This window comes from Salminus brasiliensis, chromosome 16 (genome assembly GCF_030463535.1).
Source record: "Salminus brasiliensis chromosome 16, fSalBra1.hap2, whole genome shotgun sequence".
Taxonomy (NCBI): domain Eukaryota; kingdom Metazoa; phylum Chordata; class Actinopteri; order Characiformes; family Bryconidae; genus Salminus; species Salminus brasiliensis.
The window spans coordinates 21,519,738-21,535,244 of record NC_132893.1 but is presented as its reverse complement, the minus strand read 5'-3'; the positions used below and the strand labels follow the sequence as shown (position 1 = coordinate 21,535,244).

The 15,507-nt window shown below is 44.9% G+C and overlaps 1 protein-coding gene across 1 annotated transcript in view; it reads right to left on the bottom strand.

The window, feature by feature from the left end:
* cblb (Cbl proto-oncogene B, E3 ubiquitin protein ligase) overlaps window positions 1-15,507 on the bottom strand; it is a 105,089-nt gene that overhangs the window by 46,703 nt on the left and 42,879 nt on the right. The window contains exon 4 of the mRNA XM_072658248.1: window positions 5,490-5,636. Within this exon, the coding sequence (XP_072514349.1) occupies window positions 5,490-5,636 (147 nt within the window). The remainder of the gene's footprint in view (window positions 1-5,489; window positions 5,637-15,507) is intronic.

Genomic DNA, 15,507 nt, shown 5'->3' with positions numbered 1-15,507 from the left:
TAATCTCTTTTAGTGCAGGGCAGTGCTAGCACACACTGGTTTCATCACCCACCAAAAGCTCCAAAAGGGGCTTAACGCATACACTCACACACACACACACACACACAGACAAACACACACATACACACAAACATTTTGAACATTTTGCTGCTATGCCAGCTCAGGATTAAGTGTGATTAGCAGCCATTAAATACCTTAACTCCTTCTTCGAACACAACTTCCATCTCACACACACACACACACACACACACACACACAGGCGCTTCACAATGGCACCAGTGCTTCATGCTTGATGTTGAGCTTCTACAGCAGATGTTTTAAACCTCTATGAAGCTGTCCTAGAGAACCACTGCCTTAATCACCTGGCTAAGACCCTCCTGACCTTCCGCTCGGTGCTCAGTGCTCAGTGCTCAGCTAAAGGCCCTAACACACCGCCTGAAGAGCGGAAACCAGCTCCTCTGTTTCTGAGGTGGCTGAAGGGGAACCGGCCTCGGTCAGCAGTGCAGGCAGGAATAGTGAAAGGATCTGAAAGTGCTTATGCGAGCTCCGGAGCTGCTCATTTCCCCCTAACCCCCACCCCGCCCTGAACCCGGCTTTCCTGCTTGCACTATGAAGAGAGAGAGAGAGTGAGTCTGGCAGTTCTTTATATTATGCCACAATTGCATAATAAAAGGTTCCAAAACGGCTTAATAAAATAAAATCTTTTAACATTGACTTCAATTAAATGTTAAATGTTTTGGAATATGAATCATTTTATATTATTACATATTTATCACTCATATAAAGACATACACCATATGTTCAAATGTTTGTGGACACCCCTTTTAATGAATGCATTCAGTTGCACCCATTGCACCCACAAAGCACACACACTCACAGCTTCACTAGTCCCTGTAGAAATGTACTGCCAAAAGAATAGGACTCGCTGGAGCAGATAAACAAGAACCTATTTGCACTCTGCCTAATGCCAGGCATGGGCTATTGGGGTACAAAGCCTGATTCTGGGGGTAACAGTGCTGTTTTGCTGGTTGGTTTGTCGTCAGTCGGAGTCGACAGTTGGGGGGAGAATTAATTAAGCAGTGCATGAGGGGCGTAGACTATATTTTTGGCCTCCTGAATGTGTTTTCAGAGCATATCAAGCAATCAGATTTTTTCACTTTCATTTGATTGCAGTCTAGTAGTGTATACTGGTCAGCGACTAAATCTGAACCCAATCCCGTCTATAGTCAATGAAGACTGAGCATGAAGTTTCAGCCAGTTTCTTATTTTAAATGTAGGTTCCACCTTAAATGATCCAGCAGCTACATTCTGACCCCAGTACACGTCCAATACTGCAGCACCATTTAAGGTGGCACGGAAATTTGTATGTAGGGTAGCCTCCGAAATGTGCTGTGCTACTCACCTACAATTCCCTCTGCATTCTGTAAAGACCATGCGAACTCCCACGAGTCTTCCCATTCATGACCAGTTTTCACATTACTTCCGTTTTGGGTCAGTGGTGCAAATGGTTGTGCGAATCTGCTTCTCCTGGGTAACACCAGGCATGCGTGTTTTGGACATGTTGAAGTCATGTGGGGAAGATCTCAATATGAGATACTTTAAGAGCCCTGCAGTGTACCCAAGGATTAAAGAGGCAAACATCACACAGCCAATATGTACTGTTCGACTGGCTATATTTAGGCTAAAAGGAAAATTCTTATCTTCATCTGCAGCACACAGCACTTACTGGGAGACTGGGTCAGTCGTAGGAGTTCGCAGGAGCCCGTAATGAGATGCACATCACAGTACAGAAGAGGCTATTTCTGCAAGGCAGCTTTTAGATGGGCAGGTGATGAGAGAGGAGATCTTTACTTAAACTGATTAGAGCAGCTGACCTCTACATTAGAAGGAGTGGGTTTAATGAATGTGACTCAGCACAGAGGACACAAACACACTCACAAAGACCAACACACACAAGCACCAAACTGAACAGGTGCAGGACAGAGAGAGAAAGCACTCAAAACACAGATGTTGTTTGTTTGTTTGTTTTTTTGGTCCCCAATTTGGTCATTGCCAATGACTGTAGGAAGCAGGGACAGCTCAACATCTCTCAAAAGTGAAGCAACCACAGGTCTAGGGCCTCTGCTGGCTGCTCGCAGTATAATATGCAGCTCTGCCCATCCCCATATGTTCCAATGACCAAAAAAGGCCTCTGAGGCCTACTGTCTTTCCCTCCCCAGTTGCAAGAGTAGACCCCGATTGCACTACTGTACAGACCCCAAATGCAAATTAGACAACACTGGACATTATTTACTTCACTGGCTTCATTTCTATAATAAGGAACAGAAAGGGACTACAGTTATAGATCACTGCCAGTTCTCACCCACTGGCTAGGACATCACATGATGCCATCAGCAGAGGAATGGTGACGATCGATCAGTATGTGCCTAACTAGAGCTACACAACATCACTGGACACCTCAACACACTTGGAGGAGACCACTGACTGTCCAATCTGGTAAGAGAATCGTCTTGCCAAGCATCGCACTGGACTGATGGGTAAAAAAAGGGCCACCCAGAGAGAGAATGAGTGAGATAGAGATAGAGATAGAGATAGAGAGAGAGAGAGAGAGAGAGAGAGAGAGAGATATGCTATGCTATCTTTTGGCCCACTCTGTGGCGGACTCCTAGGCATGGAGGGAGGTGTTGGAGGCCTAATGTGGACCAGTGTCATAGCAATTCTGGTCATTGCCAATGACTGTAGGAAGCAGGGGCAGAGCAATGTGTCTCAAAAGTGAAGAAACCATAGGTCTAGGGCCTCTCCTGGCTGGCTGAAGTGCTGTGTAGCTCAGCTAGTGGTTCTCAATCTCGTCCTCAGGAACCCCCCAGATGATCCACATTTCTGTCCGGCCCAATTCCCAATACTCAGAGAAAAAAAAGCGGACCGTCAGAGTGACCCCTGAGGACCAGTTTGAGAGCCACCGATATCAGAAGCATCCATTTTGGAAAGATATAAAGATTCATAATTCATTAAACTGGAACTGAACTGAATCACTGTGATTCATGTGATTCTCACGCATCTCGCCACCCTCTTCACACTATACAGAGGAAAGTGCTGATGACCTCGAGGGCTCCCTGCTAATGTGCTCTTGACTGAGTGAGGAGAGGAGAACTTGGCATATGAATTTAATAGGAAAATCACACTCTGCATTAGTGTGCATTAGTTTGCATGATAATGAAGGAACTGTGAACATCCTGCCATCCGGCTCTGCTGCAGCAGGAGAGGAAAATTGTATTGTGTGTGTGTGTGTGTGTGTGTGTGTGTGTGTGTGTGTGTGTGTGTGTGTGTGTGTGTGTGTGTGTGTGCGCATGTGTGCGTGCACGTGTACTCTCTAGATTGAGAGATACAATGCACTTGCCTATAGAGCGGTTATTAAATGTGACAGTGGGAGGGAATAGCGCACTATGAGTACAGATCATCGAGATGTAGGTGAAGGGAGAGGGGGGGGTGCATTCAGCAACGTCCTACTCTTTCTCTCGCGCTCTCTCTCGCGCGCACGCATGCATGCACACATACACAGAATATATGTCAGTTCAGCGCAGAAATGTGATTTACGCTGCACTCTGATTACAGTAAGCAGCAGCACAATACCATAATCAGGATGAGCCACGCTAACCCACGCAGAGAAAGAGAGCGAGAGATTGAGAGAGAACGAGCAAGAGAGACAGAGAGCCTCGTAGTGCACATGCTCAGACCTGTCTGCACAGACTGCGCTGTACGGAGAAAATAAGCAGAACTTTACGAGAGGGTTTCCTGGACAGATCCTGGACTAGACTGTGATATTAATGGTGATTTACCACTGAAAATCCTTTTCAGTCTAGGACTGAGCTTCATCTGCCTCCAGGAAACCAGTCATTATACTGGCTCGAAGGAGAAGGAGTGTAAGAAGATAAAGGAGAGTTACTGACAGCAACATGCAGTTCCCTCAAGCCTTTCTTTCTTTGATAATCTGACTAATGAAGTTTACATTGATTCATTTCCCATTTTCTTACATTCATCACTGCTTTAGCAGACAGAAAGTAGAGGAAATAGAAAGAAAGAAGGTGAAAAAGTGGGGAAGAAAGTAAGAAAGAAGACAGAGAGAGAGACAGAGAGGATAAGAGCAGTGTGTGTGTGTGTGTGTGTGTGTGTGTGTGTGTGTGTATGTGTATCCTGTTCCAGCTCTGATCTGTTAAGAGTTTATTAAGCAGCTCTGCTTCCCGCTCCACACAGAGAAATCATAGCCCAGCACAGAAACCCACTCTGGTCCTCTGACCTCCAATTTCCACACTTTTAACTCTGACCACTGTGAGGACTTACACACACACACACACACACACACACACACACACACACACACACACACACACACACACACACACACACACACGCATGCATGTGCACACAGAGGAAGTGTGTGTGTGTGTGTGCATATTCCCTATTCAGCAGAGAGGACACTCCAACATACAAGAGCCAAGCAGACTCAGAAAGAGGCCTGAATTTACCATCTTTGTAAAAGAGAGAGAGAGAGAGAGAGAGAGAGAGAGAGAGAGAAGCTATGTGTGTGCATACAGAGTGGATCTTAAATTAAGGCACGTTTTAGCAACTCCTTTTCTGCTGTATAAAGTGAGGAAATCTGACAAATGGGCTGCTTTGCAAGAATATGGAAGGCTAAAAGCTGACACTAGGTCGGAGGAAGCACCTCTGCAGGGATCCGTGTGGGGAAGCCGGGCGATCAAGCAGCTGCTAGCCTGACGCTTGGCTAAAAGCTGATCTACGGTGACCTAAACAAGCCGATAAACGTAGAGCTCCAATAGCCGTCCAATCAGCTGGTTTCATTCTGAGGCAACATAACAGGGTTGTAAAACCTCAGAAATGTACAGCCTTAGCTTTAAAAGGGGCTTATCTAGAACAATCTTATCTGCAGCTGTATGCAAAGTGTGCATCTGACTGAAAAGCTCCACCCGCACACGCCTGAGTGGCTGCTTAACCTCACTCACCCTGAGGCTGCTGAGGGGAGGACCAGCAACAGCATCTTTCTGCAGCTCAAAGAACACAGACAGTTTGCATGTGCTTTTAAGAGCCCAGAAGACCATCTGACTGAGACGCTGTGCATATATGCTTTGAGAAATCAGCTTCCCCATCTTGGCGTCTGACTTTGTGTAACATATGAATGCGGTAAAAAATCATAAAATTCATCAAATGAAAGCGGAAATTTTGAATTGACACTAATACTAATTTTCCATAGTATTCTTACAGCTATTCATATCTTATATCATTAAAGGGACCGTACTTGCCTTACACATCCTGACTGCTTCATTCACTGGGGTGGTGTACAGATGCACAATTAAAAGACTGTGCCATTGTCCAAATACTTATGTACCTGAACCTAACAGCTTATAAAAGCCTTCACAAAGAGATATGAGAGACAGTCAGGACTGCTGGTAGCAGGAGAAGCCATTAGGTCTTACTTTTCACTGAAAAAGCGCCTCCAGAACTCGGCGGCGTCGGCCTTGGTGATGCGGAAAGTGTCTCCCTGAAACTGGCCGTCGGGGAAGATGGCCTTGATCTCGGCCAACATGTGGCTGAAGATGAGCGAGAGCTTGGTGAGGTTTCGCCTGAGAGAGAGAGAGAGAAAGAAAAAAAAAAAAAAAAAAAAAAAACACACACATGGTCAGTACACAGAGCTGTGATCAGTATTCCACACTGTGGTATACACACACACGCAGGCAGATGGAGGAGGCAAAATGAGCCCTTAGCGTCCCCCCGTAGAGCGCACAGATATGAGCTTGTCCTTGAGCTTGTTTGGAAGTCAACGTTCCTTTAAACAGAGTGTGAATAATGCGCTAATAACCCGAACCTGTGTGTGAAGGGCACTTGGTGGTGACACTATAAACACTATACTTCCCCCTCCCCACCCAGAGCCAGCCATGAGGACATATTAGAACATCAACACTCCCTGTATTACATTAAACACAGCCTATTAATAAATTAATGAATAAATTTAGGTCATTTATTTAACTATATTTGTGCTTCTATTTGTCAAAGAACCACAAAAATAAGGGATTTCCAGATTCCAATCCAATGAATCAATACCCAGGCCGACACAGGAATATTTTATTGGATCTAGTTGAGAATGAGAGCTAGTTCTGATCCTTTGTTTTTACCACTGTATTCTATAGGGGTGTGATGGCTAATCGACTAAGTTAGCTGGCAACTGATTTAATAGTTGTTAAGTTGGCGACGGCATGTCTGCGTGTTTCTCAAGCTACCTAGGAACGCTTCATGATGCATGCAAACCGTGGATTAATCACCTAACATCAACCATAACAGTGTGACTGCAGCTGTTACTTATTACAGTAATAATTCCCTGAGGGAAGAGTTATACTAGTGTGAGGCATAGGAGTCTCATGTGGACATTGTAAAAAGAAGAAAATCACCCAGAGACGTCATAAATGAGGAGAACGGTCACTGGTTAAAATCTGACGGATACACCGTTCTCCCTATTAACACTCAGTGCAGCATCAATATGATTCTGAAGCTGCTATTTACAAGGAAAAATCGCTGCATGGTATTGCTTTAAAGGGTAAATAAAGGAAAAAGTGATCCTAGATCAGCACAAGCGCTGTGATGTGATGTCTTACTGGCTTATAATCTATAGGCAGGAGTGGAGGATGCATTCCGGGAATAGACACACATCCCATCCAGCACTAAACGCACACATCCACCCCAATAAAGGTAATAGGTAATATTAAGAGTGTTTACAACACAGCTAACGCAACAGTGCTGTAACTTTTTTACGAGTGTTTATCTCCCTGTGGCTTTTTCAGCTATAACTCACATCACAATGACAGACTAAAGTCAAGGGAACAAGTCCCCCAACTCTGTACCAATCTCTCTCGCCCATTCTCTCTCTTAAGCACACTCTCTTACACACACACACAGAGAGAGAACTTCAGCACCTGCAACCTTTCAGGTGACACTCAATTAGGCAGGGTGACTATGCCTGAGGCAGGAGCCCGCAAGGAGCTAGTCTGCAAAGAGCAGATAACTAGCCCCTCAGAGGCGTGCACACACACACACACACACACACACACACACACACACACACACACACCACACTTTAAGAACTACTTTTCCTACGCTGCTTTGTGCAGCACTTCCAAGAAAAGGACACCTGAAGATCCCAGGAGAAATGTTCCCTCTCCTGACGCTCCACAAACTGTTCCTCAACTCTGAAACTCTCTCGCACACACTCACTCGCTCGCTCGCTCTCCCTCGGCGGCGCGCTGGATTGAGGTAAGCAGTTTGCATTAATCAACACCCTTTGTCCAAACCTGTACACAATTACATGCCCATAAATTAACACTACTGCACAGTAACTTCCTGACAGAAGCACCGCTGTAAGAAAGTCATTAGCACTCAGCCACTCCTGCTTTTGCGGCCTATGCGAAACAGCACATTAGCACCACAACATTTTGTTTTGATAACACCATTAAATTAGGGAGGGAAGTGATGTAAACTCAAGTATGTTCTGGATGGTACTTCTCCAGAAAACTCTAGATATATTTATCAATATTTACAATACCGTGTGAAACCAAAAGAGGGCTAATATAATTTGGTATTTTACTACTACTACTTTTACTACCACACCTACCACTGCAATTACTACTACAGCTACTACTGCTGCTGCAGCAGCTACTATCACTGATACTACTACTACTATGAATTCTACTACAGCTACAGCTGCAATTACTGCTGCAACTACTACTGATACACTACAACTACTGCTACGACTACTATTATTAGTTCTACCACTATTGCTACACAACAAACTACTACTGATACTGATATTACTACAACTACTACTGCTACCACTGCTGATACTACCACTGCTGATACTACCATCTGCTGATACTACCATCTGCTGATGTAACCACTACTGCTACAACTAACACTGCTACAACTAACACTGCTGTAACCACTACTGCTACAACTAACACTGCTGATACTACCACTGCTGATACTACCACTACTGCTACAACTAACACTGCTGATACTACCACTGCTGTAACCACTACTGCTACAACTAACACTGCTGATACTACCACTACTGCTACCACTACTTCTGTAAATATCAGCTCTTTATTACCTTTAGTACTTCTTACTTTTTTAATTTATCCCCTACCCTATTTATTGTTTAGTGTCATTTTTTCCTTTAGTTTAAGACTGTGTTCTGTGTTTTTTGTTACTTGTCATACGTGTTGCTCTCACCAAGACAAATTCCTTGTATGTGCAACATACTTGGTGAAATAAAGAGATTCTGATTCTGATACTGCTGATACTACCACTACTGCTGATACTACCACTACTGCTACTACCACTGCTGCTGATACTACCACTGCTGCTGATACTACCACTACTGCTGATACTACTACCACTGCTGATACTACCACTGCTGCTGATACTACCACTACTGCTGATACTACCACTGCTGATACTACCACTGCTGCTCATACTACCACTGCTGCTGATACTACCACTGCTGATACTACCACTGCTGATACTACCACTACTGCAACTACTATTGATACGGATACTATTACTACAACTACTGCTACTATTACTACTGCAACTACTACTGCTGATACTACCACTACTGCAAAAACTACAACTACTACTGATGTTGATACTATTACTACTACTATTAATTCTACTACTGCTGCTGCTGCTACTACTACTAATTATTATTATTATTATTATTATAAACAAGGCTTACTGTTATAGATACACAATGTTATTGAAATAATTTAACTGAAACAATCAGAAAATACTGAGCTGTAGGTTAGTAAAGTACTATTTTAGAGCTAAAAGTAAAGGTGCTTGTTGTACCTTTACCGTTCTGTTAAAGTGAACCTCTTCATCAGTGTGGTGTGTGTATACCAACTGTTGAGCTAGTCAATGATTAACTGAAATAACACCGTGCCCTAGTTCTCCATTGTGCAGCTTTCTGTTCTGGCCATCACAGCAGCCTCCTTATCTTATTACCGGCTTCTGCTGGACCAACAAGAACACATTTCCCTGCTCACAGAGCGTTCAACCACTCCCTAAACGCACCAGGAACTCTCAATCCATCCCACAGTCAGCGAATGTGCACTCCATTTCTCAGCCTTAATGGACCACTGCTCGCTTTTCACTGCTCTTCAGATCACCGGTGTACTGATCCAACTCCTCACCTTTACTGCTTTACAAACCGCTGAATACGCAATCGTACCCTAAGAGGTGTGACTCCCGACTTTTCCAAAATACTGGTCAAAATCATCAACACTTTAGACTCAAGCTGAAAGGCTTTCTGACGGCTTTCTTCACAATTATGCTCACGTCGAGGACATGAACTTCACAGCAGCTCTGCAGTCCTTGTCTGTTATAAACACTACGGCACTGCTAGTAATCAATATCACACACTGCATCTACCAAATAAATAGAAATATTGATGCAAAAAATTACCATTTTTAAGAACACCAGACAGCTCTTACAAAAGGGACTCTATAAGGGCTGTGCTGGCTCTATCGGACTGGAATGGGGTTTATAAGGGGTGGTTTTTCAGGGGTACTGGTAGCTTTATAGAGGCAGACATGGCTTTACAGAAGTGTCTATACAGGCAGTGGTGGGAGCGACTCTATAGGGGCAATGGTTGCTACCAAGGGGCCGCAGTCGCTCTATGGAAGCATAAATGGCTCTAAAGGGGCCGTGTTCCCTCTTTGGAAGCAGAAACGGCTCTAGAGGGGCCGTGTTCGCTCTTTGGAAGCAGAAACGGCTCTAGAGGGGCAGCGGTCGCTCTATGGAAGAAACAGCGTCTCTACAGGGGCAGTGGTTGCTACACAGGGGCTGAGGTCACTCTATGGAAGCAGAAGCGGCTCTACAGGGGCTGTGGTCGCTCTATGGAAGAAGAAGCGGCTCTACAGGGGCTGTGGTCGCTCTATGGAAGAAGAAGCGGCTCTACAGGGGCTGTGGTCGCTCTATGGAAGCAGAAGCAGCTCTACAGAGGCTGTGGTCGCTCTATGGAAGAAGCGGCTCTACAGGGGCTGTGGTCGCTCTATGGAAGCAGAAGCGGCTCTACAGGGGCTGTGGTCGCTCTATGGAAGAAGCGGCTCTACAGGGGCTGTGGTCGCTCTATGGAAGAAGAAGCGGCTCTACAGGGGCTGTGGTCGCTCTATGGAAGCAGAAGCAGCTCTACAGGGGCTGTGGTCGCTCTATGGAAGAAGCGGCTCTACAGGGGCTGTGGTCGCTCTATGGAAGAAGCAGCTCTACAGGGGCAGAGGTCACTACACAGGGGCTGAGGTTGCTCTATGGAAGCAGAAGCGGCTCTACAGGGGCAGAGGTCGCTCTATGGAAGCAGAAGCGGCTCTACAGGAGCAGTGGTCGCTCTATGAAAGCAGAAGCGGCTCTACAGGAGCAGTGGTCGCTCTATGAAAGCAGAAGCGGCTCTACAGGAGCAGTGGTCGCTCTATGGAAGCAGAAGCGGCTCTACAGGGGCAGTGGTCGCTAACCAGGGGCCAAGGTTGCTCTATGGAAACAGAAGCGACTCTATGCGGCTCTGTAAAGGGAAGAAGGGGTTCTATAAGCGGAAGAAGTGACAGTGGGTAAAATACTGCTTTACTGTTCACAAGGTTGTGGGTTCGATATCCAGGTCCACTAAGCTGCCACTGTAGGGCCCTTGGGCCACTTAACCCTTTTTGCTTCAGGGACGTGGTGGCATGTCTGACCCTGGCTTTCTAAGCTGGGAAGTGCAAAGCCAAATAAAACACGTTTTCTAGTGGAGCCTTCTAATACTGAACTCAATGCCCGAGGAACGTTACCAAAACTCCAACTCACTGCCGGCATGTGGCTCGGAGGCCTGAGCAGCTTGGCTTTGCTGCTGAACAGACCGCTTAAATACGCCATCAAGAAATGCTAGAATTCAGGAATGATTCTGCTGGCACAGGTTGCTGCTAACAGAACGTGGTGCAGGCTTTAAAGAAGCCCAGCAATGACGAGCACTGTACAGTCACACTCACACTTACTCATGCTCCCTCTGTCCAATCCATACAGGAGAATTAGCACCCATGCCCTGTACGGGTGGAAGGAATGGGTGTAGCGAGTAACGTTACAAGCCCAATGGCACTTTTTCCACACCAGAGCAGACTCTCTGCTTCTTGGTGCTTCTGTTCTGACAATGAGGGGAAATGTTAAACCACTTAAGTCACACTAGACATTTGCATTTCGAGCGAAAACAGACATGGACTTGAACTGGACCGGAAGCCTGATCACCAAAACGTGGTATGGTATGGCTAGCACACAAACGTTAACTAACTTAATTTAACACTACTAAACACAATAAACAATTGATCTGATAATCTGATAACGTGATACCTGCGAGAGCACGGAACTGCACTATCGGCCGCAGCAAAACTGTGCAGAACTGCTATGTAGGGCTCTATAGGGGCAGCGATGGCTTTGTACAGGGTAGACGTGGTTCTATAAAAAAGTGACACAGTGGGTATAAAAAAAAAAAAAAAAAAAAAAAAAAGACCCTGGGTTGTGGGTTCGATATCTGGGTCCACTAAGCTGCCAAAATTGGACCTTTGAGCAAGGCATTTAACCCTTTTTGCTCCAAAGACACGGTGGCATGGCTAACCCTGGCTTTGTAAGCTGGGAAGTGCAATGCAATTAAGTCAAATAAAGCATGTTTTCATAGCATTGGGCTTAGCAGGCTGGCTAACGCGGCTACCAGACATCGTAAAACCATGTAAGTGAACCCAATCATGCCATGTCGATATATATGGCTAATATTATTTAGCATTTCCTCTGTTTTGGGTCTTCAGGACTGAGCCGCCACTTCAGAGATCAGCACACCCAGAGCAGCAGCGTTATTGAGTGTAGACATGAATTAGCATGCTCATCCCATTGAAAACAACAGAATTTTGCTCATGAAAATCTGCAGACAGAATCGTGGATGGACCCCAGTTTAGAAAACTACACTACAGTGGACACTACAGCCACAGCTTTCCATTAGAATGAACAGGCCGCAGCTAGGTGTGTGCGCCCCCCTCTAATTACTACATTCAGTTCTTTAAGTTACGCCCACTGCGAACACGGATGTGCAAATACACACACATACAGCTTGTCCAGTCCATGAAGAGAAGTACTGCCAATAGAATAGGACTCTCTGGAGCTGATAAACATGAACCTATTGGGACCATGCCACACCAGGCGAATTCACTCTGTATAAAGCCCCCCAGGATTGAGCAGTGGAACAGTGTTCTCAGGAATGATAAATGGTGCTCTATCCAATAATTTTGGGGCAAGCTCCCAGCAATGCTCCCAGAACCTAGTAGAAAGTCTTCCCTGGACAGTAGAGACAGTTACTCCAACAAAAGCAGGATAAACACTCACCCCTGATTTCAGAATAAGCAGGTGCCCCAGTACATTGTCCATATTTCTAGGGCTAATGTCTTTCATTGCTTTCGACTGCTTTTCACCAAAGCATTTGCCTACAAGCCATCTGTTCTTTAATAAGCGATACACGTAAACTGTAATTTGGTACTCAATTAAATGTGGACTTCCAGAGTGTAACAAAAATTACTGCAATACACTCCTGGGTAGGGTCCAGTTCGGTCTAGAAAGGCCCAGCCTAATCCAGATGTCATCTCTTTCAGAGATAAACACACACACACACACACACACACACACACACACACACACACACACACCTACTGTATAATCATATAATCTGTAAAAACCTGATATGGTGCAGACTGATAACATGGAGAGGAGCCTTTGAGGAGACTGTGTGTGTGTGTGCGTGCGTGCGTGTGTGTGTGCATGACCGTGCGAGTTAATCCTACTACACAGCGCTTGTCCTGAGGAAGGAGAAATTGAATTAAAAACAGGAACAATAATGGCAGGGCACAGGCGCATCACATATGCTAATTCCTGCTGCGCCTCACACACATGACGCCTCACACACACACACTTAAGCCATCCAGAGCTGTTTTTAAAATGTATTCCATACATTTTCAATCTAAGCACTAAGCCCACCCTTCTGATCTCTACCTAAAAGGCTCAGCCCCCCACCAACAGCCTTTGACAGCCAATCAGAAAATGGCTCATTTACATACATGGGTCTTAAAAGGCACGCTGCTTAATTCTATAGGACAAAAAGAAGTTTGTGTGAAAAGAGTATGGGTCTAAAGTGCTATTCACTCTCCAGGTGATTTATGGAAAATAAAAGTGATGATTTAAAGTGATCGTTTTTGTGATGTCACAAACTAATGCATTTGCATATATCCGCATATTCAGCCCACAGTAGTATAGTCCTAGTCCGCCAATTCATGGAAAACTTAGAAGCAGCGTTTTCTGAAAGAGGTACACAGTAGCAACATGCAGGCCAGCCAGTTGCAACACAGTTCATTTACATAGAACAGCCTTAAAGAGACCGTCACAAAAACAGACGGGAGCTGCGTACAGGACACTGACACGGACAAAGCACTCTGAATACTGTTTCCATGATTTTTCCCCTTCTGTTTTCTCCCTTCTTTATGTGCGGCCCACTCCGTCTCTCGCTCGCTTTTCTTCTGGGGTTACCGCTGCCTGTGTGTATGAAAAAGATCCACTACTCGCAGATAAACATCTGACTCAGCAAGTTCGAGTCAGACAGACAGAGTGTGCATGTGTCTGTGTACGTACACAAGACTGGTTGGTGCATGTGCGTGCATGCTGCTGAGGTGGTCAGCAGAAGGAGAGAAAAGCCTGTCTGTTTGTCTGTCTGTGTATATATATGTATATATATGTATATATATATATATATATATATATATATATATATATATATATATATATATATATATATATATATATATATATGATAGAGCTCATGCAGATCTCAGATTGATCATTTCTCCTTTAAAAGTCCTCACGTGACCAGTCTGCAGGGTCAATCAGGGTCAAAATCTAAAACTCGCTCTTTCAAACTGTGTTTTCTAACTAGACTCTTTAACAGCTGACTGAGAAACAGAAGTGTGTTGCAAGAGCAGACGGCAGCCAAGTACAGAAAGGCTTTCTTTTACCACACACACACACACACACTTGTTTTAGTGCTTTGTCAGGAAGCAAGTTCATATTCAGGTCAGATTTGCAGTGCAGTGTTAAAGGACAGAAACTGATTGCGCTTGACGTGTTTTACCTTTAAAATGCTGCGAGAGATGAAAGACAACACTGTATAACATTATAACCCGAACACACAGAAGTACAGCAGCCAGAAAAGAGCATTTCCTAAAGATCACACAGACTGGCAGCACAGCTTAAGTGGTTCCCACTTCCACACAGTTGCTAGGCTGTCGCTATGTGTCCTGTAGAGTGACCCTTCGTTTTTATAAAATAGTTGCTATGGTATTCCATGTGGCTGCGTTGGTGCTGATTAGTGGTTGCTATAGTGCTGTTAGGCAATTGCTATGGTATAACGTGGTTGCTACAGTGTCGTTAGGTGGTCACTGTGGTATTTCATGTGGCAGCTATAGTTGTAATTAGTGGTTGCTAAGGTGTTGCTAGGTGATTGCTATGATATCATATCATATATGTGGGTGCCACAGTGTTAGGTGGGCGCTGTGCTGTTGCTAAGTGGTTGCTATGGTATCACATGTGGTTGCTATAGTGTCATTAGGTGGTCACTGTAGTATTCCATGTGGCTGCCATGGTGTTAATTAGCGGTTGCTATAGTGTTATTAGGCGATTGCTAAAGTATTCCATGGTGTTGATTCGTAGTTGCTTAGGTGTTGCTAGGTGATAGTTATGGTATCATATGTTGCCGCCACAGCAATAGGTGGCCGCTATGGTGTCCTAGATGTTTGCTCTGTTCTTGCTAAGTGACTCTTATGGAATCCCAGGTAGTTGCTCTGGTGTTGCTGGATGCAATGATATCGCTAGGTGGTCGCAATGATATCAAAGACTGTTTCACTGGTGTTGCTAGGTGCTTGGTATATGGGTGCTATCGTGTTGCTTAGTGGTGTTGATTAGTGGGTGGTAGGGTGTTGCTAGGCACAGGTGGTTGCTTTGGTGTTGTGGGTGTGCTTGGCAGATGGGTGCTATGGTGTTGCTAAGTGGCTGTGATGATATCCCAGGTGTTTGCTATGGTATTGCAGGGGATTGCTAAGGTGTTGCTATGGTATCCCAGATGGGATTTAAACTGTTAATTGAAATAACTATTAAAATCTGAATACTGTTGTGCTCACGCATTCGCATTCACACACACACACACACACACACACACACACACACACACACACACACACACAGAGAGAGAGACCTCCATTAATCACAAACCACATGTACACTAACTCGAGAATTAGTGAGTCATTAGTGTATTTACGGCCTCTAATCTCTCTGTGACTCAGAGTTCCTGCGTGAGTGTGTGAGGGTGTGTATAAAAGTCACACATACATTCTTAGCAGT